The sequence below is a fragment of the Natrix helvetica genome (genome assembly GCF_964273705.1).
Source record: "Natrix helvetica genome assembly, chromosome: 6".
Classification (NCBI taxonomy): domain Eukaryota; kingdom Metazoa; phylum Chordata; class Lepidosauria; order Squamata; family Natricidae; genus Natrix; species Natrix helvetica.
In genome coordinates, this window is record NC_138553.1 from 23,555,752 (window position 1) to 23,583,671 (window position 27,920).

The 27,920-nt window shown below is 39.7% G+C and overlaps 1 protein-coding gene across 2 annotated transcripts; it reads left to right on the forward strand.

Annotated features, from left to right (window-relative positions):
• Positions 1-4,215: 4,215 nt before the first annotated feature.
• Positions 4,216-24,427, forward strand: LOC309394856 (thioredoxin reductase 3-like). 2 transcript variants are annotated; one of them, XM_081958498.1, is made up of 5 exons: positions 4,216-4,424; positions 9,370-9,471; positions 15,405-15,565; positions 21,457-21,517; positions 24,295-24,427. In XM_081958498.1, exons 1-5 carry the CDS (start codon positions 4,349-4,351, stop codon positions 24,297-24,299), a joined length of 405 nt encoding a protein of 134 aa, XP_081814624.1. In that variant the 5' UTR covers positions 4,216-4,348; the 3' UTR covers positions 24,300-24,427. The 2 variants fall into 2 exon arrangements, with proteins under 2 accessions (XP_081814624.1, XP_081814625.1); XM_081958499.1 differs by lacking the exon at positions 9,370-9,471.
• Positions 24,428-27,920: the final 3,493 nt, after the last annotated feature.

Genomic DNA, 27,920 nt, shown 5'->3' on the forward strand with positions numbered 1-27,920 from the left:
AAAACTTTACTTAAAATTCAAAACATCAAATGTATTATAATAATATGTAAAATATTAAATTACATTTTACTTTGCTGTCGTGTGTATTTTTTATTTGACTGCGCAGCTTTGATCAATTCTTTGTGTTTAAGGAATAATTCTTTAATTTCAGTACAACGTTGAGAAATATTAAAAAATATACAAAGTTCACTTCGAACTGATGGTACAAGCAGTCGGTTACGTTCGTCAGTCCACAAACTTCCCATGACGCTGAAAATACGTTCAACTTTTGCTTTTGATACCGGAATTGATGCACAATACTGGAACAGTTTCAGTAAACTCGGAGCTGGCTCTTTCTTGAAAAAGTACGTCCACTTTTCAAGGGATGAATCGCCCTGCAGATGAACATAAACTTCTTCTAAGGCAGAAATTTCATCGAAGAGAGTGTTGGGTGGAAGTTCTTCTCGCCATGGTGATAATAACCAGATGTTCGTCATTTCTTCTAAAGTTGGAGGATTATTGCAATCAATTAGATTGAAACAATTTAGCGTCTCATATACTGAATCGGTGAAATTATACCACTTTTCTAGGTATGCAATGGCTCTTTGATACACGTTGATGGCTTCTTTCTTGAACTTTTGCAAGGCATTCTCAGGCAAATGTTTTTTACGTAAGGCAAATAAAACTTTCATTCCAAAAAACTGCTCATCGTATTTTTTTTGCAAAGAATCACGCAGCTTACACATGATAATGTGAAGATCACATGCAAGAAAAAACTTGCTTTCCAGCTTCAGTAGGGTGTCTTGCATTATTGACATGAAGAAGTGCGTGAAATATAAATACAATTCTTCACAAGCAAAATATTGTGCAACAACGGGATACATTTTGCGATTTCCCTTGTTTGATGCGTCAGTGGAGAGAGAAAATGGAATTCCAGTTTTAAGATCATTGAGAACCAACTCAATAGAAAAAGGATACAAAACCTTATTGACAATAGCTGATGATTTGGTTCTTCCACAAGACATCTTTTTAACAATTTCTGAATCATCAAAAATTTGCTTCATTAACTTAATACCGCAATCTTGAGCCAGGAAAGAAATATGGTGTTTGATCCCATGGTAAGTTTCAGCCATTTCAGCTACAGTCACTTTCTCACTGAAAGAGGAATCTTTAACAATGAAAAACAAATTGATTCGCTTGTTGCTGGAAGCTATTTTCTCCTTATCTAAATGATTTTTTGCGCATGCTGTGTGACAGCTTTTATACCATTATATTCAATCCTGAATGATTTCTGACACAATTTACAGTAGGCCGTCGCATTTGTTCTGTCTGTTTCGTTGTTGGTAATCCATGCAAAAGTAGCTTCCCAGTCTTTGGTGTATTGCACACTCCTCTCTTTCGTTTTAAAGAATTCGAAATCTCGCCGCTGTCACTCTCATCACTCGACGCCATTTTAGGTCAGTTGACACAAGCTACAATACATTTTAAAAATGTTAACAACTGTACATAATTTTATAATATATTTTTATTTTTAACTCATCAGTTGAATGTAACTAACTAAATTTATACAAACATAATTGTTATTTGATTTTAATAATTATATGTTAAATATAAAGTATAATATAAAGTATATATTTTTAGGTATACAAATTATCAAAATATATAAAGTACATATTATCTATTCAATATAATGAACGAATTATTTAACTGATATATTTAAATAATATTATACATTATGTGAACAATAATTTACTTATTTAGATTTAATTCAAATTTAACAGTGAATTCACGAATTCATAGAATTTGCTAAATTCACTGGAGTATTTGTGTTTTATACTGAGAACTGATTCAACTGATGGCTATTACTAAAGATTAACCTAATATTACTTACATGGTGATGCTCCAGCCTGGAGCATCGCGGGCGGTAAGTATGCATGTGTGTGCTGCGCGTGTGCATGTGGTGGACGCCCGGCCCCCTTGCACCGTACCAGTTGCAATGGGATCCGGAACCCACCACTGGTACTGACCCATCTTGTATGAAAATGTTACAGGCCCCCATGCTACATCTGGTGAAGTTTGTGGGGACCCAGAGACTGTTGCCTGTTTGGTGGAGGCCTTTTGCCTTGAAGAACAACTACAGGAGATCAAATCTGTGACCAGCCTGGCTTCATTTCTGAAGGCAGCCCAGATAGAATTATTCTCAAGAGTCTTTAAAAGTTCATGCTTCCAGCTGTAAACTTCAGGGGTCTCTGGTTTCTATAGTATATAATTGTGGACAATAAATATTCTGCATATGTTAATATTTTAACCAAGTTCCATTTTTTTTGCCCATTTAAGCCTCATTTTACAAATAACTGCTTTTCACTGTTTGGCTAAGCCTGCCAAATGAAATATAGATACCACTTGAGACAACAGATTACACGAATTAAATGATTTTAAATTCATAAATACCGGCAGATGAAACGGATTCTCACCTCAAATTTATGAATATGTCCCAAAAAGCTGGAGACCTGTATTCTAGATACAGGTAGTCCTCAACCCATAACCACAATTGAACCCAAAATTTCCATTGCTGAGTGAGGCAGTTGCTAAGTGAGTTGTGCCTCACTTTACAACCTTTTTGCCACAGTTGTTAAGGGAATCACTGCCATTGTTAAATGAATCATGTGATCGTTAAGTGAATCAATCTTACTGGATTTGGCTCTGCTTGTCGGAAGCCGCCTGAGAAGGTTACAAATGGTTATCGCATGAGCCCAGGCCATTTGCCGATCAATAGCAATAGCACTTAGTCTTATATACCACTTCACAGTGCTTTACAGTCCTTTCTAAGAGATTTACAGAGTCATCCTATTGCTCCCAACAATCTGGGTCCCCATTTTACCCACCTCGGAAGGATAGGAGGCTGAGTCAACCCTGAGCCTGGTGAGATTCGAACTGCCAAATTGCAGGCAGCCAGCAGTCAGCAGGAATAGCCTGCAGTACTGCATTCTAATCACTATGCCACTACAGCACCTGAATTTTGATCACGTGAATATGAGGATGCTGCAATGGTGGTAAGTGTGAAAACTAGTTATAAGTCACTTTTTTCAATGCTGTTGTACTTCAAACAATCACTAAACAAATTACTGTAAATTGAGGATCACCTGTAGTAGAGGCCTAGATCCAATTTTTCCAAAGGGATTTTTTTTTAAACTGTTCCATGCTTTTGTCCTAAGTCAGGACTATGAGATCTTATATGACAATCCATGGGTTAAGAACTTGGGATGTTATTTTACTCTTTTGTGCACATTACACAGTACATAAAAAAAATGTCTGCAATTTTAATCTTGGGCATTCCTGGTCGCCCCCCCCCACTTTTAGTAGCAGCTATTTTGTGTTACTTGATTTGTTAGTGGGAAGCAAGTACATGCTCAGTACATGTATTGTTTTAATGATCCATTGCATCATAGCAAGAACTTTGCAAAGTTATTGGGGAAGGAGATTACTGTCGGAATAATTTCAGATTTTTTTATGACTTGTAATGCCACGTGTGTGTGTGTGAGTGAGAGAGATCTGTCATTAGTGTTTTCAATGTGAGCTTGACAACTAAGGCTTCTAACCAATAGGGCACATGCGATCCTCTACTAATTTATCTAATGAAAGTCGGACATTGTAGGACATGCAAGGAAAAAAACCATGAGCTTACAAGCACACATCAGTTTCATTCCATGAAATATTCCATAATTTCATGGAATAATAACTATTCCATAAAATACAAATTGCCTAGCCAACTCAGACAACTCAGGCCATTCTGGAAGAGAGAAAATACACCTACCCTTCATTAGCCTTTGCTAGAGCGACCATCCTTTTCCATTTTATCAAGAAAAAAGGCAATGATCAACATTATGGAACACCACCCTGAAGACTGAGTACATTATATCCACAATATTTTTTTCAGTCTGTTAACCGAAAGAAAGAAAGAAAGAAAGAAAAAGAAAGAAGTATGATTTTTCTTAACCATTTGTAATAAACCCAGGCTGGCTTCTACTGTTGCTCATCACCTTATTCTTCCCTTGCAAATTCAGTTACACACTTTCAGCCGGCAGGGGTCGCACGATCCCTTTCGGAATTCAGAACTTCATTCTTTCGCTTCAGGTTCTATTCCCATCGCAACCGGCTGCCGGCCGGGGCCCGCGAACGCCAAGAGCTGCAAGCGTCGCAGACCTCGGGGCTTCTTCCGCTTTTTTCCCCCCAGGACTCTTCCCATTTCAAGATCAATTGCCAGGCAGAGAGAGGAGAAGGGAGAGTCTACCTTTCCGGGCACCTGACGTTTCGCTTAGCGGCCAACAGAGGTCGCAAGGAACGGGAAGACGGACGCAGGAGCCCCGGCATGGGTAACTCCGCGCGGAAGGGCAGAATTGTCCAGCAGGCACCCGAGGAGCAGCGTAACAGCACGGCCTTCGAAGGTGGGTTGTGCTGACAGGCGAAGTGGATGCTTACGAGATTTTTAAAAAAAGTGAAATGGGTTAAGGTCCGAAGTTTAGGTTGGCTTTTTAGCTGGGCGTGCGGTGTGAATTTAACCACTTCCTTTTTTTTCAGCAGGTCGTGATTAAATCATAGCTGGCATGATGCTTGAAATGAACTGCGGGCTCTATTCACAGGATGGACACACTAGCCATGCATGCATGTTGCAGGAACTAGCTTGCGCCATTAGTTGATGGGCGAGTGCAGAGTTTTGCAAATTGGGTTCAGTAAATTATAGCCATATTAATCACGAGTAAGCATGATGTGCAAATACGCCTCCCATTTTACAGAAGTTGCTTCAAAACAAGCTGCTTCTTTATTATCCCGCTGCCTCTTAAGGAAATGTTCTGAGGAATCTGGCTCTTTGTAACTTACCTGATTCCCCCCCACCCCCCCCCACCCCTCTGGTCCCTCCAGAAATCTGACTCAGGAGAAAGTTTAATAGGGAAAACTCATCAGTCTCAAAGTTCTCTGAATCTGTTTCGAATCCAGTGTTGCTTTTTCCTCCCAGTGCTTTTCCCCAAAAAATTGCATTTACAGCCTCTTTTATGAATGATAAACATCAGTGTCTTGTAGGTACCCTTTCTTTATCTTCCCATTTCCTCCTTTCTCCAAAGAGCCCAGCACAACCTAAAATATTACTTTTTCACAACAGGCTGAAAAAAATAACCCCAGGTGGTTTCTTCTTGATCACAAAGATCAAGAGTTTTAGAGTTGATCAAATGATGTTCGCGTTGGAATTTCTCATCACTCTTTCACCATCCCCCATTCTCAGGGCTTGCAGCTCAGCCTAGAGCAGGGGTCTCCAAGCTTGGCAACTTTTAAGACTTGTGGACTTCAACTCCCAGAATTGGGAGTTGAAGTCCACAAGTCTTAAAAGTTGCCAAGCTTGGAGACCCCTGGCTTAGAGCACAGATTTGTAAGGAAGAAAATCCCAGGAGGTTGGTTAGAAAGAAAGGCCATTGAATTTAATAAATAAGACACTGAGGAGATTAAAAAGATAGAAAGATGGGTCCCTTTCTTTCTTCCCAAGCACATCTGCTGTACTCAAAGCAACAGCACCTTAGTTAGGGACTGGATAGCTACAGTATGGATGCAGTGCAGCATGCCAAGATCAAAAAGTGAGGTGCGCTTGCTGCTGTGTTGGAAACGGTTATATATGTCTCATTAATCAAGGCTGGTGCTTTAATAACTTAGTCTGTTTCATGACTAAGGCAGGATTTGTCATTTGAGGTTTCTGGGGACCAATGTAATCTACCACAAGCTTTGGATATCAATAGTGGTTTCAAATCTGCTAGTGTTTTGTGTTCAGGCAACATAGCAACCCACACCTTGTGTTTAAAAAGTCATGCCATGTGGTTACTTTGCTTTGTGCATATGCCTCTCGATCATTTTAGTTCAGCACAGTGTATATGATGCTTCTCCACTGAATAAATAACAAAATATAATATTCTTGTTTAGTGGTGCAAAACTCAGCAGACCTCCTAAAGATAAACTTGCCCATTCACGTGATTCTTCCCTCCAAACTTATTTAGACGTATGGATGAACTCACCTTGAGCCTGGTCATTAATTGTTTGCAAATTCACCTAATTCTATTCTATCACTGTAAGAAAAATATTATGAAAGCTGTTGCTGTTGTTCAGGTATATTCTGCTTATGGTGTTCCCTTGATCTACTCTTAGAAAAAAAAGATTCTCAGGTTAACTGGCATGATTTGTTTCTAACAAGCTCATGCTGCTTTTTATTAATTGTAGCATGCAGATATGCTGTTTGATAATCTGAGGATGTCACCCGGTATAAATGCCAAGCTGAAAAGTCTGTGGTTTCCTGGAATTTCTTTTTCCTTCCTGATGGCAATATTTGCTTCTCCAACACTCTGAGACCTTATCAGACCTCCAGTTCTCAAAGTTTGCCAACAGTTTACCCCACTCCGCTGGGTTTATTTACTGTCATAAAGTATAATCCCTTTAGCTCCAGAGATTGTAATTTCTCTTCTGGCAGAAGAAAAAAAAAAGCCAGGTGGTCCTTGATTTACAACCACAATTGGGATAGGAATTTCCATTGTAAGTCACTGAGGTCATAAGTCGAATTGGACCTGATTTTATGACAATTTTTACAGTGGTGGTTAAACTAATCCAGTTTCTCCAATGGGCATTTTTGGCCTTTTTTGTTGGAAATAAGCAAAAAAAGATCACAAATTGCAATCACATGACCACAGGAGACTGCAGCCAGTTGCAAGCACATGCCCATGGGGTGGCGCAATGGTCATAAAAGTGAGTACAGTTCATAAGTTACATTTTCTCAAGAACTTCATAAGTTTGAATGATTGTTAAACAAACAGTTGTAAATTGAGGATTACCTGTAGGATTAAGAAATTCTTTTCACTATAGTGCATTGCCAGCTCACCTCTTTCTCCTTTGTTTTACTTTCTGTTTCTAACATACCCACAGAAACTTCTTTTGTTCTTTTTGTTATCTCTCATAAGATTCCATTCATTCTGAGCATTAGCTTTTGTTAATGTCTATTTCTAGGGATCTTATATTTTTCTTTGATGCTGTGTGTCTCCTTGATGTGCCCCCCTGCATGCCCTTTTTCTTCATCATTTTGGAGAGCTATGTGTGGTGTGAACCTTTGCCCTAGAAATTGTTATCTACGGTCACACATCACTAAATCCATGCATCACACTAAGCTAATTTTTGAGTGGTCCTTGGTCCTCTCTGAAATTGGTTGTCTTCTTGCAGATGTTTCATTGCCCAAATTAGGGAACATCAGTGCTCATCTGCAACAAAACACTGAAAAATCTGCAAAAAAACAACCAAGCACAGAGACCACCAAAGACCCTTAATTTCAGACCTGAGCTACAAAAATATTCCCCTTTATTGAAGCCATTTTTTAAAAATGCATGACATGTGAATCCAACCACTTTCTATATTTTCTTTTTAGTGCCAAAATCAGGCTGCAAAGGGCATTTGTATTCCAACTAATATTATATAAGAGGTGTGTGTGTGCTCCAAGAACTTCTATGTTCCAATGAGTGGCAACCAAAAAGCAGGAAGGACCAGAGGGTGCCATATCAAAAATTTTGCAGCAAAACAAACAGGGATGATTCACCAGCTGTGCGCTCTTGTGCCACATTCAATGTAGGAGAAAAGCCAAGAGAATTTTTGCTTAGAGGAAAATAATTCTGGACTCCAGACATGACGATCGGCCCTAAATGTGATATATAAGACTGTGTCAGTTATATTTAGAGATAACTATATTTGTAATTTTGTTATTGGTCTATGCTCGTTTGATTTTCAGTTTTTTAAAGATTTGGATTGGGTCCAGGGAAATAAAACTTGGATTAGCAAATATCGATACCTTAGTTTTGTAGTGGTTAAGCCACCAGGCTAGAAACCAGGAGACTGTGAATTCTGTCTAGTCCTACGCAGGGGTAAAATGCTCTTAAGTGTGCTACTGGTTCGCACTTCAAACGCATGTGTACCACAGGCGCTAAGAAGCCTTTTCTGAGTCTGCAAATGTAAGTGGAACAGTGGGGGAGGGGAGGGGGAAACAACTGTGCCGCATGATTTAGATTAGCTAGAAAGCAGGATTTCCCGAACTGGTAGTTTAAAAAATGCTTTAAAAAGTTTTTTAAAAGTTCTGATGATCAGCTGTACGACAATCAGCTGTTCTGCATGATGGTCAGAATTTGTTTTTTCTTTCTTACTTTTTAAAGCATTTTTGTCACTACCGGTTCAGGAGAACCAGTAGCATATTTTCTATTGGTTCAGGCGAACCGACCCGAACCGGTAGCATTTCACTCCTGGTCCTGCCCTAGTCATGACAGCTGGCTAGGTGCCTTTGGATCGGTCAGTCTCTTTCAGCCCAGACCACCTCACAAGGCTGTGGTTGTGGGGGAAAGAAGAAGGAATATTAGATATGGTTGCTGCCGTTATTTATAAAAGTAATGAATAGAAATAGAATACCATAGAATATATTGTTTGTCTAATCAATAGATGTGATTAGACACACAAGGAATTTGTCTCCAGTGCATAAACTCTCAGTGTACATACAAACAACAAAGTGACATAATCATAAGATACCAATAGGAGAAGATAACTGGAAAGGATAATAGTAATACAGCCCTACTACATGGGTAAATATCCTTAGGCATAAGATAGTGCTGTGCTGTGTGAATTAGGGGTTCAGTAGAGTGATGGCATGGAGGGGGGGGGGGATAAACTGTCTTTGTGTCTAATTATTTTGGCATACAATGCCCTATAGTGATGTCCTCAGGGGAGGAATTTAAACAGTTTATGTCCAAGACGTGAGGGGTCTGCAGTTTTTTTCTTGGCCTTCCTTCTGACCCCTGCAATATACATGTCTCCTATGGAAGGCAGGCTGGTTGTAATTGCAGTCCTAACTATCCGTTGGAATCAGTACTTGTCCCTTTTAGTTGTTGTGCCAAACCAGAGAGTACAAATGACAGACTCAATAATTCCTCTGTAGAACGCTATCAGCAGCATAACAGCAGGATACAAGCAAATACGTTTTGCTTATTTGTCAAATTAATACTCTGACTTTTGTGGCTATTACTAACAATGTGCCATTTTGTAGCTACTAAGTTTTTTTTTTATTGTTTCCTTCACTGAAAGAAGTTTTTAGAATGTTTAAAATAAACGGAAAAGGAGGGGATCTTTTTTCATGTCGGCATTTCAGTGGTAGCTGAAGAAGGAAGCATGAAAATGCAAACAACAGAATTTTGTCCTCCTAATTTGAATAGAAAATGTCTATAATTTAGGCATATTTATGTCAGTAGGTGCTAGATAAATAAGTCCTAATGTATCAAGCAACAGGAGATGGAAAATTGGCATAAAATATTCTTTTGTTCTGATTCAAAACAGTCATATGCAGGTGCTGTCAAGAAACCTTTTGCATAGAGAGCATTCGACTTTTCCCATACGGTGGAAAGCAGAGAGGATACAACAGTTTCAATGAGGAATCAAGTGAGTGCAGATAAAAAGGGAGCAGCGGAGCCTTTATTTTATGAATGAAAAGAAACATTTGGATTACAATAATATAGTTTGGGTATTATTTTGAAAGTACGACAGATGTGATTGCATAATTTTCAGATTTAAAACAAAAAGACACTTAATGAAATATCTTCTAATTATTCTTTCTAATTTAAATAGCAAATAAATAGTAAACTAGTTGTCCTGTGCATTTGAGTTAAAACTCACCCTGTGTCAATAGGGTACTTGCAGACTATACATTGTGTAGAATATCTAAGATCAGTTGAACTGCTGCTTATTTACACTTTTATTTTAAAGTAGATAAGAGACAATTGTTTTATCAGGAGCATCAATATTACTCTTGCCACTTCTCCATTTGGCATCCTGGATTTGTTGTATGTCAGTGTGTGACTTAGGCCCTGATTATTAGGATAACCGGTAGGGGCTCTGCAAAGATAGCTCTACTGTCTTTCCACATTTAAATAGGTAAGATAATACCAATACCAAACCACATCAGGAAAGATAATTGATTTCAGGATCCAAAGTCATTCAACCACTGTTGAACATTTTGAAGAAGGAAAGAAGTAGACTTTTTTTTGTAGATTTAATAGTAGCTCAACAGTAAGTGGGGAGAAGAGTAAGTCAGGCCAGGAACAGGATATTTAGTGGGAAGAAAAATTACAATCACCTCATGAGTGTTATTACTCAAAATCACAGTCGGTCTCACTATTACCCTCTTTTGATACAAAACGTGAAATTATCAAGAAAAAAAAAGTCCCAAATCGCAGACCTTCTATGTTAAAGTACACTGAGATTCAACAGTTCTCATCTAAGTCTCAATTATCTGAGGTGACCTCACATCAAGATTTGAAAGCTCAAATTTTCAACATTGGCACTGCCAAATTTGCTGTCACTCTGGTTGCTGAAATCCACAAATGGTTTGAGATACCGATTCAATAAACCAAATCTACAAGTAATTATTTCCTTTGACTCTAAATCTGTCCCTGATCTACCTAGGTATTTACCCAATCAGAACATCAGTTGTTTCAAAGAAACAAAACTGAACGTATTCTGGAAAAACTGGATTTATTTGGCTGGATCTTGTTCTACCGCTAGGAATGTGTAATTTAGATTGTGAATACTGATAGAAATGTCTCAAGGTTAAAACCTAATTTCTTTAGGTGCACAAAAACAACTCAATTAACTTTAATTGGAGCTGCATAACCAAATTCCTGTATATCTGTCATAAGAGAAGCCAGTGGCGACCTTATGGTAATGCTCAGCTGGCTATGATTAATGCATCATGCTTGTATTGTGGTGTTTGGGCTAAGGGATACATGATACTTTCTGGAGAATTTCCCTCATTGTGACATCAAGCTACATGACAGTATCTACTCTGAAAAATTATCTATAATTTTCATCCTTTTCCTCTTTTGCAGCCACCTTAATAACATGTTTTTCTTAATAAGCAACACAAAGAATGGTCACAAAACATATAAAACTCAAAATCTAAGTAACAATATGTTTAACTTCTTGACTTCCACCTGATTGTGGACAAATTGATAACTTTATCTAACTGCATTTCTAGGCTTATCTCCATTGCACATCCTGAAATACAGGAGACCAAATGCCCTTGAACTTGGACTAAATCCTCCCTTTCAACAGACAATCGAAGTCCTCATTTGTAATTTCAATTATAAATAGGAAAGCAGATATATTAATGAGGAAATGAAAGAATTTCAGAAGCTCAGGTATGGGAAGGGTATAACAAGGTGGTATAACCCACCTCTTTCATTTTCCTAGCCATTAGAAGCATTATATCAGCTACCAGACCATCCAATCCACAACCTAGTTCCTGCATTGAAATGAGACTGCATAGTGGTGGGATAGTGGTGAATATGCTCGCCTCCCACCTAGAAGGTTGAGAGTTCAATTCTAGGTCTTGACAGATGTTTCTTTCCTAGGGCGCAAAGAAAAAAATATGTGATACAAATGCCATGTAGACGTCAGGAAGGGCATCCATCCAGCCAGTAAATGCTCAGTTACCCTGGCTCTACCTCGAATAGGGATTACAGCAGTGATGACTAACCTTTTTGTTGTTGCGTGCTGAAAGTGCGCGTACACATCCATAATGCAATGTGTGCGCAACACCCCCTGCACCCCACCTCTGCACATGCATTGTACACCCTCACATGTGCCCCGCCTCCATGCATGTGTGCGCCCCCCCATGTTCCCATGCCCCCGCATGCGTGTGAGCTGCAACATGTGCCCCTCCCCTGTGCATGCACCCTGCACATGCAGCCACACACATGCATTTCCCTCATGCACTCCACCCTCCCATGCATGCGTGGCAGAGATCCCAAAACCAGTTGCCCGGCGGGAGGCACGCGGCATGCATGGTGGAGCTGAGCTTGTGTGCCAGCAGAGAGGACTTTGCGTGACACCTGTGCAATAGGTTCGCCATCACAGGACTACAGGGTTGTAAAAAAGGAGTTTTTACATGTCTTCAGTAAGACATGTCATAAAAATAGTTCTATGGCTCTAGCTGTATTATTCCACGTACTGGTGCAAATGTCTTTCCAGAAATACGTACAACTTTACAGTTCTAGAGTCTAGACTTTACATTATTTTAAAAAAAGAATAATTTAAAACATCCATATCTCCCACACCCAAACTTTTAGCCCACCTCGTGTCATTGTCTACTTTTTGGGGACTTTTATTCCCAGTAATGTTAGATGTAGTTCCATAGCACTGACATTTAGCCTATCTTTAACTTTTTTCTTACATTTTCTTTTTTGCTGATTAAATTCCCATGCCGTGGTTGTTATTCTGAATAAAATCCTTCATCCGGTTTGGTTAGACTCACTTTCATTAATAGAAAGGGGGTTGGTACTTACCTGATATCCCTCTTCTAATAGGGTGGAGATAGCATCCATACATGGGTTGACATTCTCATTGGACTGAGTCTGATTAAAGTTAGTTAAGACATGGCCCTTGTTGCTAGCCTTATCCAGGTTTTCGGCAAAGAAGAACTTATACAGATTCATGTGTCCTCGCACAAACATTTCGTCAAACAAACCTCTCAAACCAGAGAAATGAACTGCGTATTTACAGTAGAAATTTTGAATACAGTACTCATTGTAAGTCATGGCAGATAACACATTCTTATAACAGTAAATGGCACATCACGAGATCAGTCAGAAAGGGAGGGGATGGATGCTATCTCCACCCTATTAGAAGAGGCGTATCAGGTAAGTACCAACACCTTTTCTCAATAGAGGTGGAGATAGCATCCATACATGGGACATATCCAAGCCCATATGTCCCTATGGAAGGGAACCAGACTGATTTGGAACAGGTGTGGCAGAATGAATGGCCTGTAAGACCCTGCGGCCAAATTCGGCATCAGCGGACACAAATTTATCAATCCTATTATGTGAGATGAATGGAGAAGGTGAAGCCCAGGCTGCTGCCCAGCAGATCTCATCAAGAGATGCCTGAGTGGCCCAGGCTGCTGTAGTAGCTGCACTTCTTGTGGAGTGGGCTGTTATGCCCTCAGGTGCAGTAAGTATATGTTGGGAAGTATATGCCCTGGCTATACAATCATGAAGCCACCTGCCAATGGTAGAGGCAGACACCTTCCTACCTAGGGTCTCAGTCTGAAAGGAAGGAGACGAACAAGGATTCGGATCTCCTAAAGTTGGCAGTGCGAGAGAAGTAAGTCGTAAGTGCTCTTCGCACATCCAGTTTGTGCCAACGTGTCTCCAATGGGTGAGCAGGAGAGGGGCAGAAGTTGGGCAGAACAACCTCCTGCACCCTATGGAACCACGAGGAGACCTTTGGTGTGAATGAAGGATCTAAGCAAAGCACAACCCTGTCAGTATGGAAGATGCATTGCACCACATCCAGGAATAATTTTGGAGCCAGGATAGTGTCCATTTCAACTGTTTGTTTGAGAAAAAACGAATCAGCTGATGCAGACATAGCAGCTGGCACTGGCACAGATGGTAATGCCACAAAGGTGCAGATGCTCTGGCCTTAGATAACAAAGTCTTAAAGTGGGCTGGCTGGAACAGGCCTACAAAGGGAGTTTTGTCTGGAGCAGGCTCTTCATCCCCAGAAAACTCTGCGTCCTTAATCTCTCTGGACTGCGGGGGTATCTAGCTGGTGGAACTGGCGCTACGCCGGTGGAACTGGTAACGTAGGCGGCATAGCAGCAGGCGGCTGCTGTGGAACCGTTCCAGGGAGGACAGCGGCCGGCATCTGTTGCTGAGCCATTACAGGCCTCTGTTGAAGACCAGCTGCTATGCCCTAAAAATTAGGCATTGGCATAGGTGGTATGGAAGGCATGGCAGGCAACTGGAGCTCTGGACGAAGCTCTGCAGCTGTTGGTGTGAATGTAGCTGAGATAGGCCTGCAGCCTCCAATCCCGAAGGGAACATCCTGCAACAAATGGCTTTGTAAGTCAGCTCCTGAACCCCACAGTCCCAAAGTATTTATGGGAAATAGAGGACTAAAAGGCCCAGGGAATTGCTCCAATGGAACAGGTGAGGGCTGTACAGATTTACTGCTGCTGGCCCGAGATCCACGATCCCCTTTGGAAGAGGAGGAGGAATGCCTACGAGGTGACTTGGGTTCAGCGCTGTCAGAAACAGGGCTCTTCTCCCTGTCAATCTTAGAAGTTGGTTTAGAAGACTTGTTTCCCTTTGGCGGGTTAGCCTCAGGCTCAGGCTTCTTCTTCCCCTTGTGAGAGGAGCCAGCTTGGGGAGTAGAAGCTTCCACAGCAATTAAAAGTCCCTGGGCATCATTAGAAATGTCCTGAGGGGAAAGCCATTCAACTTTATCTGCCATTTTGACAACTGTCAAAAAACCAAAATGGCGGTTTGTGCCCTTTTTAACGGTCTGAGAAGGCTCTTGTCAAATGGAGGCTCTTTTAACCAGACCAGGCAGGGGAAATCAGCTTAGGAACGCTCACCTGCCTCCCAGTAAGCCCTCCAATAAGCGCTTCAGCCAGCAAGGCTCTTCCAACAAAGCCCAACTCAACCGAGTCCCAGGGCAAGCAATTAGTGACAGCACGGTGCGACGGCATTTTAAAAAGGTGCAAAGTGCTCTAAACAAGTCGTCTGACTCTCTCCTCTTTTGCTGCGGACCTGGGGGCCCCCGGGGTGCCACGGTAGCTGCAAACTGACAGACTCTCACTCTCCAGACGTCAGATCGATCGGAAAGGCAATTACAATCTGCCAGAAAGCGCTGCACTGCGAGGGAGATGCGTCTGTGCTGTAGCCGCTTATTAGCGCTGTCAATGGCTCCATTAGAAACGACTGCTGCTACAAGACACTAAGCGGGGTTCCTGGCCACCAGAGTGACCATCCAAGAACGCTAGACTCTCTCTCCTGCTTTGCAGCCCCTGTGGGCATCCAACTGTCCTTCGGCAATCTAATGCCCTGAAGCCCTTTTATTGCTCCTGTCCCCACTGACAGTTCAGAGCAGGTGTTAGCCATGAATATTGACAGTAGAAACTTTTACCAGAAGTAATTTTTCCAATGACTCAATAATCTCCTCAGGAGAAAGCGATGACACAGCCGTCCTGGAAGTGGACTGAGTCGAAAAGCTGGATAAGGCTAGCAACAAGGAGTGTGTCTTAACTAACTTTAATCAGACTCAGTCCAATCAGAAGGCGGACAATGTCAACCCATGTATGAACGCTATCTCCACCTCTATTGCGAATCTTTTAATTTGCTGTGAGAGTTAGCAGTAAACTTTCTTGATACGTAGGCTTCCCTAATCCCTCCATATTTCAGATACTTTGGGATTTCTCAATTAGTAATTCTGGAAATGGCTGTTGCAATACATTCTGGATGGTATCAAATTCAGGAAAAGAGCTGTAATCTAGTTTATTACAATAATAATATTTATTTTTCTTGCAGCCACCAAAAATGCTACGGAGAAGACAATCCAAATTCAGGGCAAAGGAAAAAACGTGGAGGCTGCTATTAATAAGAAAGATTGGAAATTGGCAATCCAGACACTCATTGATGAAAACAGTGTCATGGTTTTCAGCAATTCCACCTGCAAACTCTGTGCAAAGGTAATGCATTTGTTTTCAGATGCAAAGATGCAGAATGTGTATCTAAAGCAGAGGTGGAGAACCATGGCTCTTTTGTGACATGGATTTCAACTCCCAGAATTCTTAACCCAACCATGCTGGCTCAGGGATTCTGGGAGTTGAAGTACACAACTCATAGAAGGACCATAGTTCTCCACCTCTTGATTTAAATGAAACATCAGAGAATCTGGCAGTTCATTGCCTTGATACTGAGTTAGTAAAATATGAACTATCTGTGGCAGCTTTCTGTATTTCTCTGTTCTTGTTATCTAATTTTCCAAATCTGTTATTGTTCAGATGTATAAGTCAAGAGTTTCCACAATTTCTTAGAGCTCTCCTGCCTAGCATTGGCCATCTTGGCTGGACAGTTATGATGATGGCATTTACTCACATTAAATGTGTGCTATTTAATGGCTTATTCTGGCACGTGGTATCTAATTGTTCCCTATTTTACCTAGAAGTATTGGCTGCAATATGAAGATTAAATAGTCTGAAAAGGGAAACAGTTTAAACTAAAGAGTTGCCTTGGGGTGAAATAGGTGGCAAACAAATCTCATAAACAAATAAATAGTACAAGGGACTTTTTATCACATATGGTGGACCTGCCCGGAAAGACAAAAATATTGGACAAAAATCTGGAAATGGGTGCAAGAAATTACAGGAGAACAGATAAAATACAAACCCGAAATCTTTCTGCTGGGAATAATCAAAGAGAAATATACAAAGAAAATTAAATACATATTAACATTTCTGCTAACTACAGCTAGAATAGATAGCATTTGCCCAATGCTGGAAACAAAATAATGCCCCTTTGGATGAATTAGTGATAAAAAAATTTTGGGATTGTGCAGAGATGGATAAATTAACACTGAAATTAAAAGATAAAGAAGAGTCGGAATATTATGAAATTTGGAACAATTGGTACAAATGGCTGCAAAACAATAAAATTAATTAAGCCGAAAAACAATATATATAAATATATATAGAACTGTGTATAAAGGTGTGTAAATATAGAAGCGAAATGTTATATACATGTACAGATATGATGATATAACAATGTTGATATAATGACTGTAATGTGTTGTAGAAGAGGGGAAAAAATCTGCTAAAAAAACCCAAATAAATAATTCCCCTCCCTACTTTAATTCTCCTGAACAACTCTAAATGCAAGCTGTAGCTTTACTGAATCTCATATAGATCGCAGAGAAATCCATTTCATAAATCTTAAAGATGGAAATGCACTACAGGTAATCTTCCACTTATTGTATGATCACAATTGAGCCCAAAACTTCCATTGCTAAGCAAGACCGTTGTTAAGTGAGTTTCTCCCCATTTTACAACCTTTCCTGCCAGTTTTTAAGGGAATCACTGCAGATGTTATATTAGTAAAACGGTTTTTAAATGAATCTGAATTCCTCATTGACTTTGCTTGTCAGAAAGCTATAAAAGGTGATCGCATAACCGTGGGACACTGCAACTGTCATAGTTACCAGGTGTGTTATTTTTGGTCACATGACCATAGGGATACTGCAATGGTCATAAGCCACTTTTTCCAGTGCCACTGTAACTTTGAACGGTCATTAAAAAAATTGGCTGTAAGTTGAAGACTATCTGTAATAAGATGTTTGTCTTGCTAACAAGAAGGAAAAATACTTTCATTTGCTTATTAAATTAATAAGAAAGAACCAATGAATGTGGGAGATGTTTTTAAAGCAGTATACAATTAGACTGTACCACCAATCATTTTCATCTATTTATTTTATTTCACTAAAATGGGTGGAATTCCAGTTTAATTATCTTAGAGGAGACCCATAAATTAGATTTATGTCCATTTTCATTTATTTCAATGATTGTATCTCTGCCTTCAAACCCAACCCTGAAGCTGCAAACTAAACATCTTCACTTTAATTCAAATTAACTGAATATATTTTAAATAAAACCTACATTCTCAGCGCTATTTATGCTGATCCAACTCAGGTGACTGGGAAGGAAGCAACCAGGGGAACCCCAACCTGCTTGAGCAGGCTACCTGCCTTAATCTGAAAATGAAAAAGACAATACGAAAGGTTCAATTCCTAGAGAGGAAATTCCATTATTTCAATATCTCTTCAAAGGCAAGAGGGCCACCCCCTTCTTGGCGAGTCTATGATAATTCGCCACAGCCAACTCACTGCAAGACAAAAGTGACACTAATATTAAAGAAAGAGTGGAATAGAATGATTAAAGAACGGATGCAAAAAGAGGGACAGAATGAAATGTGAATGGTAAAAAATTAAAATATTTTTACATTTTATTTTAAATAATTAAATAGAATTGTTAAATTTCCCTGCAGTGAGTTGTCCCACAGTGAGTTGGCTGTGGCAAATTGTCCCATTCCACCTCTTTCCATATGGCATTCAATTGATGGGCTACTAGAGGTGGTATTCAGCAGATTCTAACCAGTTCTGGAGAACTGTTTGCAGAAATTTTGAGTTGCTCGGAGAACCGGTAAATACCACCTCTGACTGGCCCGCCCCCATCTATTCTCTGCCTCCCGAGTCCCAGATAATTGGGAGGAAATGGGGACTTTGCAGTAACATCCCCCTGAAGTGGGGTGGGAATGAAGATTTTACAGTATTCTTCCCTTGCCACGCCCACCAACCCTTGGCCACCAAGCCACACCACACCACACCCAAGCCATGCCATGCCCACCAAGCCACGCCCACTGAACCACTAGTAAAAAAATGGAATCCCATCCCTGTGGGCTATCCACATGTGGCTCTGAGTGCCCTTTACTTGAAGGGCCCTGTGTGGCATTCAAAAATATTAGATACACGTGGCCACCAAAAGTTGTTTCCATTTGTGAGGTTTTGTGAAAAGAGAAACCTTCTGAAGTATAGGGCCAGAGAGGAACACACAGTAATTGTATTTGATTTAGGTATTTATTTAAAATACTTACATGACTGTTCAACTGAAGCAAGGTGATTCTGGAAGGCTTACAGAAAATTCAGCAAAACCTTTAAAAAATCCATAAAAAATAAACCAATAACCAGCAAAATGATTAGATGGCAATCCATGTGATACCATCACTCTATTGGGGGTTCCAACACCTTGTGACCCAAGGGAGTGGGGAAAGAGTATTTAATATTATCCTGTTTCCCCGAAAATAAGCCCTTCCTGAAAATATTGCAACACAGCAGCAGCCATGAGGTAACCACACTCACCGACTCCTGCACCTCAAAAATAATAAGACCTCCCTGAAAATAAGGCCAAGCACTTATTTCAGGGGTCAAAAGAAAATAAGACCCTGTCTTATTTTTGGGGAAACACGGTAGTTAAATACGAATTTCATGAAATTTATGCAGTACCATCCTTGACATACAGCTCAGAAGCCAAGCAGTATCCCTAGTAAAAGTTATGGATTCTGTTATTCTAAACAGCAGGTTCACACAATTTTCTTTATAAAACCTATGCCACAATATCTTAAAATGTCAAAACATGTTTTTAAAAAAAGATAACTATGTTCATCATTTCCAAAGCTATATTTAAGCAATATTTTTAGTTAGTAGATTTGAATGGCGTACAGGCTTTTGAGTTCTTTTTTTTATAATTTTTTTTTAATTTTCAAAACAAACAACACATAAAATCTTCCTTCTTTACATACTGTAGAAAGTGTATCAGTTGGTTACAAAAGACTTTCGTGCATCTCTTCCACAGTCATCAAGCATAATTCATATTAACTCAAGTATTTTAACTCATATTTATACATGTTACCGTCATCATACCTCCATTTTCATTTGACTATAATTGTTTTAATTATAGTCCAAGATTTAATACATAACCACATACTGGCATTTTATTAACTATTTCTAAAATCCTCCAATGACACTAAATCCTTAAGTCCTATTCTAGCTAAACATCCATAATATTTAATAACAAAGTTTTCTAATCCTTGTTTCCAAATCACTGTTTACAATTTACATCCCATTTCCTTATGTTGTACCCATACATATATATACGTTATTATCATTATCCCTCCTTTATTTAACTATATCCTGCATCATATCATTTCCCCCCTAATAATCAAGACTTAACTGAATCTAACTTAATTCTTTTTTTAAAATTATTTATATATAATCCAAAAGGGTTTCTAATCTTCCTTTCATGGGTACCATTCAATATTCATATCTAATTATTACTTATCATAACACTACACATTGTATACATTATTATCATTATCAATTATTTATTTAACTATATCTAGTGTCACTAAATTTCACTAAGTTTAGCTAGTTTTAAATTATACTCTTCCATCTATCAACCTGTATCTTTCCAGTAGCAAAACAGTCTCATATCTTCTGCCATTTGTGGTGTCATCCTTAATCATTTCCTTAATCAACTTTGTATGGACTCCTCTTAGCAACTCTTTGCTTATAAAATCTCTCATGTAATTTCGATGCCCTTCTTCTGTTTCCTTAATCAGCTTATCATTGATTGTCGGTAGTGTTATCAATGATATTTCTAATAAAATTTCTCCCTTTAAATCCATAAATTCTTTTGTTTTCTCTTCTTCTGTATCTTGCCATCTGGGGTAGATTTCCCCTCCATTTAATTCCTCTTTTAGTATTCCACTCTTTCCCTTTTCAGAGACAAACCAATCACCATAAATATAAGCAATTATAATTTCTTTATATTCATTTTCCTCTTCGATTTTTAGGATTTTAACCACCACTTTTTCCATTTGATTAGCATCTTCAACTTCTTCAGCATGTTTTGCTGTTAGGTGCACTAAGTCTTCCAACTTCTTCTCTATCCTCTCACTTGTATCTGATAATTTCTGTATTTCTGAGAGTATCTTTTGCAGATTTAAAACTTCTTTCTGCTGTTGAAATTGCGCCATTATCTCCAGCTAACAAACACTGCTGCTTTAGTTTAGAAGGTTTTAATAGGATTAAGCATAGATTCACAATAACATTTCACCTTTCTCTGGTTAAAAATATACTTCAAAGGAACATCTGTGTGCTTTTGTTCTTATCACTCTCTATAAACAAGCTGTGAGACTTGAAGTGCCAAGCCAGGATAATCAGTGGGAAAAAAAAGTGTTTCGTTTCCAATACACAAACCTCCAGCCTCTGAGTAGCAGTGTTACAATGTTACAATTTCTTTGTTTCTTTTTGTTTCTTTTTTGTATTTCAAGTTAAAAAAAAGTCCAATTCTTAAATGAGTTAGAAAAACACCCACAGTAATGAAAGAGGATAATTTTAGTCTATAGATTACAGAGAATAGTAAAAGAAAAAAAATAAAAGAAGGAAACAATCCATTCGTTTTTAAAGGCTTGCATAAATTCCATCCATGAAGATAGCGTTTAAAAACTAAGATAACCCACTGTCCAAAACCAGTCCAAATTTCATTCCGCCGCTTCCTTTTAAAACAGTAAAAATTCCTCACCAGCTGGAAACACTTTCTCTTTCCATATCCTTCCGTTTTGGAGTCGCCCCGACTTCATCAGCCAAATGGCTGGATTTTTTGTCCCTGGCTTGAAGAACTTCTCTTGGATCAATCAGGGACTTTGCGATGTCCCTGAAATCAGCAAGACATATTCTTCCTGTTCACCATCTCTGCGGGACGGTTTAGGTCCGTTTGGACCACCCAGTGGTAAAAGTATTGACTGCGAGCTCAGAGCATTGAGATCGCATGTTGTGTCATCGCGACTTCGGCTCCTCCCCTCTGGCTTTTGAGTTCTATTTAATATTTTATCAGCAAAAATGGTACAAGAGAAGAAGAAAGCGCTGTTGTTCTCATTGTTTATTGATTATAATATTAACCTGCAAAATGGGAGGTTGTGTTTAAAAATTCTAGTTGCTAATCTTAATGAAATGTTTTGCTTTATGTAGGTGAAGGATCTGTTGAAGTCCATGGGTGTTTCTTATTTCGTTCTTGAACTTGACCAAATTGGTAAGATTATTCCTATTCAAGTATTGTTATATTTAAATAAAAATTCCTATGTTAATGTCCTCCATATACGTATGTTAGGTTGTCCTCTTCCATAAAGAATTCTTGCTTAACATATTTTGAAGGCCACCACATTGAAAAATGAATGTAAATGAAACGCCAAGGCCAGACTGCACATTTTCTTAAACTGAAGGATTAATTTTTCATTCAAAGTGAGAATGATGAGCACTCAAGACATACAGACCTGAGGTATGCATTATAGTAGGTCATCTGACTTAAAAATGGTTAGTGGAACAAGATGCATTCATCTGGATTCATATAAAAGCCAAGCTATTAAGTATAATAACTGGTTTCACACAACATGTTAAGTCAAAATTAAACACAGTAAATCACTATGATTTAGCCTGATAAGCCAGCCTAACTATATGGGAGAAACTAATTTTCTAGTTGTTGCTGTGCTACAACGTTCAGACGTCAGCCAAAAGGGCCATTAGTGAGAAATGCTGAAAGTTGTAGTTCAGCATTATCTATTTAACTAATATATTTATACAAAGGGGCAATCTTTTTATGATTTTTGTGATAAAGAGATGGCGATATTCCCCTTGTAACTGTTTATAGTTAAAAAAAAATCAATTTAAAGAAGTGATCTTTGACATCTTTACTAAAATCAAGAGAGTGTTGCCAATTGTATTTATACGGTAAATTATATTCCTTTTGGGATGGTTTGAAGGCTAAAAGAAAAAAAGGGAGAAAGAGAAAGAGAGAGAGAAAACAATATCCAAGGGCCAAGCAAGTGTGAGGCAGTAATACAAGCAGTTAAGGAAAACAGTTTTTTGGTTGCTTTTGATAGGGAATTGGAGTGAACACTCAGACAATGTAATGGTAGGTAGGAATGAGCTTGGAGAGAGAAGGAAGAGCCATAGACTAGGCCAGGGGTGTCAAACTCAATGCCTGTGGGCAAGATCTGGCCCGCAGGGTGCTTAGATCTGGCCTGTGGGGGTGCCCTGGAAACAGTGAAGGACTGGTCCGTGGTGCCTCTGCCAGCAAAATCAGAGCTCGGGAGGGCTGTATGTGCCCCTTTGGGCTCCGTTTTCACTGACAGAGGGGCTGCAGGAGGCCATTGCGGTAAAAAACGGAGTTCCAGGGGACCACGCGCCACCACCTGAGCTCTGTTTTCACTGGCAGAGGGCTGCAAGAGGCCATCATGGCCAAAAATGGAACTTGGGGGAACAACGCGCAGCCCTCCTGAGCTCTGTTTTTTTGGGCAGAGGGCTGCATGAAGCCGCTGCAGCCGAAGACAGACGTTGAGCTGGCCACTCTGGCCACTCCCCCTGCCCTGCGGAAGTCAAACACAACCCTGATGTGGCCTTCAATGAAATCAAGTTTGACACCATGGACGAGACAATGGTTATATAATAGGTAGCTGAGCCTGCTGAAGGAATGGGGGCATGGCAGATGTCTTAGAAGAGAACCTCCCTGGTTTCTTGATCTGAAGAGGCCAGGGAGATAAAATTAGCCTTGCACGTTTTTGTTAATATTACCTTACAATAAAGAAGTACAGCTATGTAATACTTCTGGATGTGCTTGGTGTCTGAAGTACATCTCAAGGCTTACAGACAGGATCAAATGGATTCATTAAGTCATCTTCACCCCGTCCACTGCCATCTTAAAATTAAATTACCAAAAAAAATTAAAAACAAATAAATCAAATATAGGTAGTCCTCGATCTACAGCGTTTAGTGACCGTTCGAAATCACAACAGCACCGAACAAAGTGACTTACGACCATTTTTCACATTTACAATCATTGCAGCATCCCCCTGGTCACATGATCAAATCCAGGCACTTGGCAACTGGCATGTATTTATGACAGTTGCAGTGGGGTCATGTAATCACCATTTGAAACCTTTCCAACTGGTTTCCGACAAGCAAATTCAAGTGGGGGGTGGGGGAGCCAGATTCACTTAACAATTCACTTAAGTGTCTTGCTTAGCAAAATAAATTTTGGTCTCAATTGAGGTTGTAAATTGAAGACTACCTGTATTGGCAATACAATCTTTTGTTGCTGAGAAGGCCATAGGTCAGGGGTGTCCAAACTTGGGAACTTTAAGACTTGTGGACTTCAACTCCCTGAATTCCCCAGCCAGCCTGGCTGGGGAATTCTGGGAGTTGAAGTCCACAAGTCTTAAAGTTCCCAAGTTTGGACACCCCTGCCATAGGTGGAGGGCCAGCTAGGCCCTACCTCATCTTCTGAAGAGAAGATATTCTACTCTTTGAGAAAGACAGGGGAGAAAGTTCCTTTCTTATGGGCCTTCAGTTCAGAAAGGGAGGAATCTCCTCTGAGGAACAAATGACTATTTAAGCAGTGACTCAGGCGGCATGACTGCCTTATTGAACTCTTCCGGCATAGCAGTTTTGGTGGCATAACATTCGGGCCGAGATTACTTCTTCGGCTTTTGACCTCAGATAGTGAAGAAACTGGTTCAGGACTCACGATATTAGGCCACGTTCCAAGCCTTAGCCCCGAAGGTGCCTCATGAAAGCCCAGGGTGCTCTAATTAGACGCTGCGCTAATTACAGACACTCTGAGCAGGATTAGTGGGATGGTGGTAGTGGTGGTATGGTTTTAATCAACAGCTGAAATGCTGACTATATATATAAAAATGTGGTAGCTTTTTCTTTATAAGGCTTTCCCTCCATTTTGTCTTCCGGATGCTAGTAGCTGTCCCCAATCTGGTGTTCTTTGAATGTATTGAATTACTAATTTGATTATCCATGCAGGCTAAAAAGTTGAAAGAAGTTGATGGCCAGAACATCTGGAGGCAAATGCAACAGATACAAGTGTTCAACCAGAGTCTAAAAACCGGTTTATGTTTTAGAGTAGGAACTAGACAAATAAGGTTATCAAACAGCCAGTAGACCTTTATACGATCTCATAAACCTGAGGACATCATGTTGCAAATAGTAGTTGCTAGAAGTACTAGCAGGATCTTCTTGTAGTTTGAAGAACTTTTGCTGTAAAGGCTAAAGTTTAGCTACCTATTTTTGGTCCAAAAACCTTTCCCAGTAAATGAAATTGACAACAGAAATAGGAAGTACAGCAGAGAAATTGCTCAATTGTTTCCGAGCGCTAATATTACCAGGCAGGAAATGCCTTAAAGGGAAAAGAATTCACACACAGTGGGACAGAATGCAGTTCTTCAGTGAGCACCTTTGATAAATTATTTTTGCATTGTCATGCTGCCACTAGCAGTTTGCACAATGCATAAGGGGTGGCACTGTAAAAACTCCACACCAGGCTTTTATAGCATTTCTACGCAGGCACATAGTTTCTGGGGAGAGGTGAAACGTTTTATTTAAAGTTGTTTCACAAGGAAGATCTTCAGATAAATACCAAAAAAACTATATATACTTCTAAGAAGGATTTAAAGTCCAGGTCGTTGAAATGACCTTAGACATAAAGCCTTAGTTTTGTTATTATTGTTGTTGTATTTATCAAAAAAATACAGTACTTTTTAAAAGAGATATGTGTGTGTATGAATGACATTATTACAGTCTCACAAAATGTTATGAACTTCTTATTATGTAACTGGTATGCTGATGAAGCCTATACATCTCTAGCCTGGCCTAAACATTTGATGCAATCAAGATCCCTTCCTAGTACCTAGAGGCCATGAGGGTCTGAATCGGGGGTGTCAAACTCGTGTCATCATGGCGGCATCACATGACATATCGCAACTTCCCCCCCTTCGCTAAACCAGACGTGGGCGTGGCCAGTGGGTGACGCATGTGGCTCATGGGCCGCAAGTTTGATGCCCCTGGTCTGGATAAACAAGAAAAAGCTTCAGCTCAATCCTGCAAGACTGAGAGGCTGTGGATTTTAAGGTTCCCTGGTTCTCAGGATTTTCCATCTTTAACTCTTGCTGGGGATGTGTCAGTAGTCCTTGACTTACAACAGTTCATGTAGTAACTGTTCAAAGTTACAACGGCACTTAAAAAAGTGATCGTTTTTTCACACTGATGACCATTGAACTATCCCCATAACCATGTGATCGAAATTCAGAAACTTGCCAGCTGACTCATATTTGTGATGGTTGCAATGTTCTGAACTCACAAATTCCCCTTTTGCGACCGTCTGACAAGCAGTGAAGCCGGATTCACTTAACAACCATGTGACTAACTACTGCAAAGGTTCATTTAACAATAAAGGCCATAAAATGGGGCAAGAAAGGTCGTAAATGGGGATAAAACTCACTTAACAACTGTCTCACTTAGCAACAGAAATTTGGGGATCTATTGTAAGTCAAGGGCTACTTTTATATCCTTGACCAGAGTTGGTACACTGTTTTTAGGGTCCTCCTGAATCTCAGCTCCTGCTCTGTGTATCTAAATAGATTAATGAGACAATTTTAAATATTAAAGATATCATTGTGATGTAAAACTTTGGAATCTGACTTTATTCCAGGAATTATGGCTGTATTGTGTGGGAGGTGGAGGTGGGAGTAGCTAAAGGAATTATGTTGAGATATGGGAAAAGTAGAATTATTCCAGATGTTACGGAATGGCTTTTAGAAATGCTTGACTTACCTAGCTTGGAAAAGGGCAACATTTTCTACTAATCAAAGGTTAAATCTATATGCACTACTGTTACTTTTATGATACTTTTCAATATATTTTGCATTGATCATACTGTAGTATTATATGGTATAAATTATTAAGCCAGTGACTATTCCTCCCTATGTTTAATATCTAATTTTAATAACTACATTTTTAATATTTTATTGAGTTTTTTTCTTTTCATTTTTAAAAACCCTTTTAAAAACCTCCCTGGGAGAGGAATTTCACTATTTTTTCTTTCATTTTTATAGAATGAAAGATTATTCTATAAAAGTTATTATATTTAGCTGGTGGTGTTTTTTTTTTGTTTTTTTTTGTCTTCTGGAAATATTCTGTATTTTATAAAATACAATGAACTTTGCAAAACCAGACAAATCCTGAAGACCTGGCTGTTTCTCCAGGCATTTGGGTCAGGTGATTAGATGAGCTTTGCTGCGCTTCCTCCCCCTCCGCCTGGTGAGTCTGGTTATTGTTTGTCTTTGGATGCCTGGGGTTATGTCATGAGGTTTTTGTGTATGTATATGCGCGTGTATGTATGTGTAAGTGTGTGTGTGTGTGTGTGTGTGTGTTTTCAATCCTTGTATATGAGCCAATGACTGGTATGAGATGGGAATCTTTATAAATCATATAAATAAACTAAATAAACAAATAACACCATACCACCATCCTTAGCCCAGCATATTTTTTGATGATGCATAGAAGGTTACCTCTCTCATCCACAATTAAATCCTGGAAGAGGCTAACTTCATTATAGGCTGACAATGCATTAAGCAGCAACACCTGGAAGCCAGAATTTCTGGGCCTCCGCACGGGCCCTGCACTTACCTTGCATCCAAAACAGGTCACGTGGAGACTCCAGGGTAGGGTGGGTGAGGTCAGCCAGGGTTGGGATTTGGATGTTCTCCTAACCAGCCATAACGTTAGCTATGGGTTCTCCCGAACCTGGGCGAACCCGTAGCAGCCTACCGCTGATCCATCCCCATCCTATTAGCTATTACCCCCTTCTCACCACTCCCCAATCTCCCCCAACCCTAGCTGTTCCATCTTCATTGCCAAAGGTTCCACTTCCATCACACCATCCAGCATATCAACCATGCCCACAGAGATGGGCACTAAACTCAGAGATGCTTCTGCCTTGCCCTCAGCACTTCTTATGCCTAAACTAAGGAGTGCTGAATAGCACCAGCTAATTTATCACTCTCTTCCACGAACTTGCATCAACTTACAACCCTAGCCAAAATAGAAAAAGGGAACTGAATGGAAAGGATTTTGTTACTCTGCAAGAAGGAACAAAAGAACCAGGTGCGGATATCGTTAAGATTGGCAAAAGGGCTACACATTTTGGTTAAGCCAAAATGGTGCAAAAGTATCCCAGCAAACAAACAAACAACAACAACAACAAAAAGACAAAACCCTAAGTTACACCAAAAATTGAAAAGCCTATGTTATTTTTCCCACTGCCATCATATACTAGTAAGAACACCCTAATGATAAGGCAGAGAGCTGAAAACCCCACAAATTATTGTAGGTGCAAAGCAGGAGTTTTATGTGAGAAGTATGTGATACCCCAGATGTTGGGCAATCTGGAATACTGAGGGCTGTACTTCCCATTTTGCAATTGCTATACATATGCTACTGAAATTTGTGTCTGTAGGGTAGAATTGCCAGTGGGTTCTTTTAAAAGAAAAAAATAAGAGTAGAAATGTATGTGTTAAACATCCTTTTAGCCCTGTCTCAATATGAATGCCTCTAAATTGTTCAGCCCTGCCTACAAATACAGCCAGCATTGC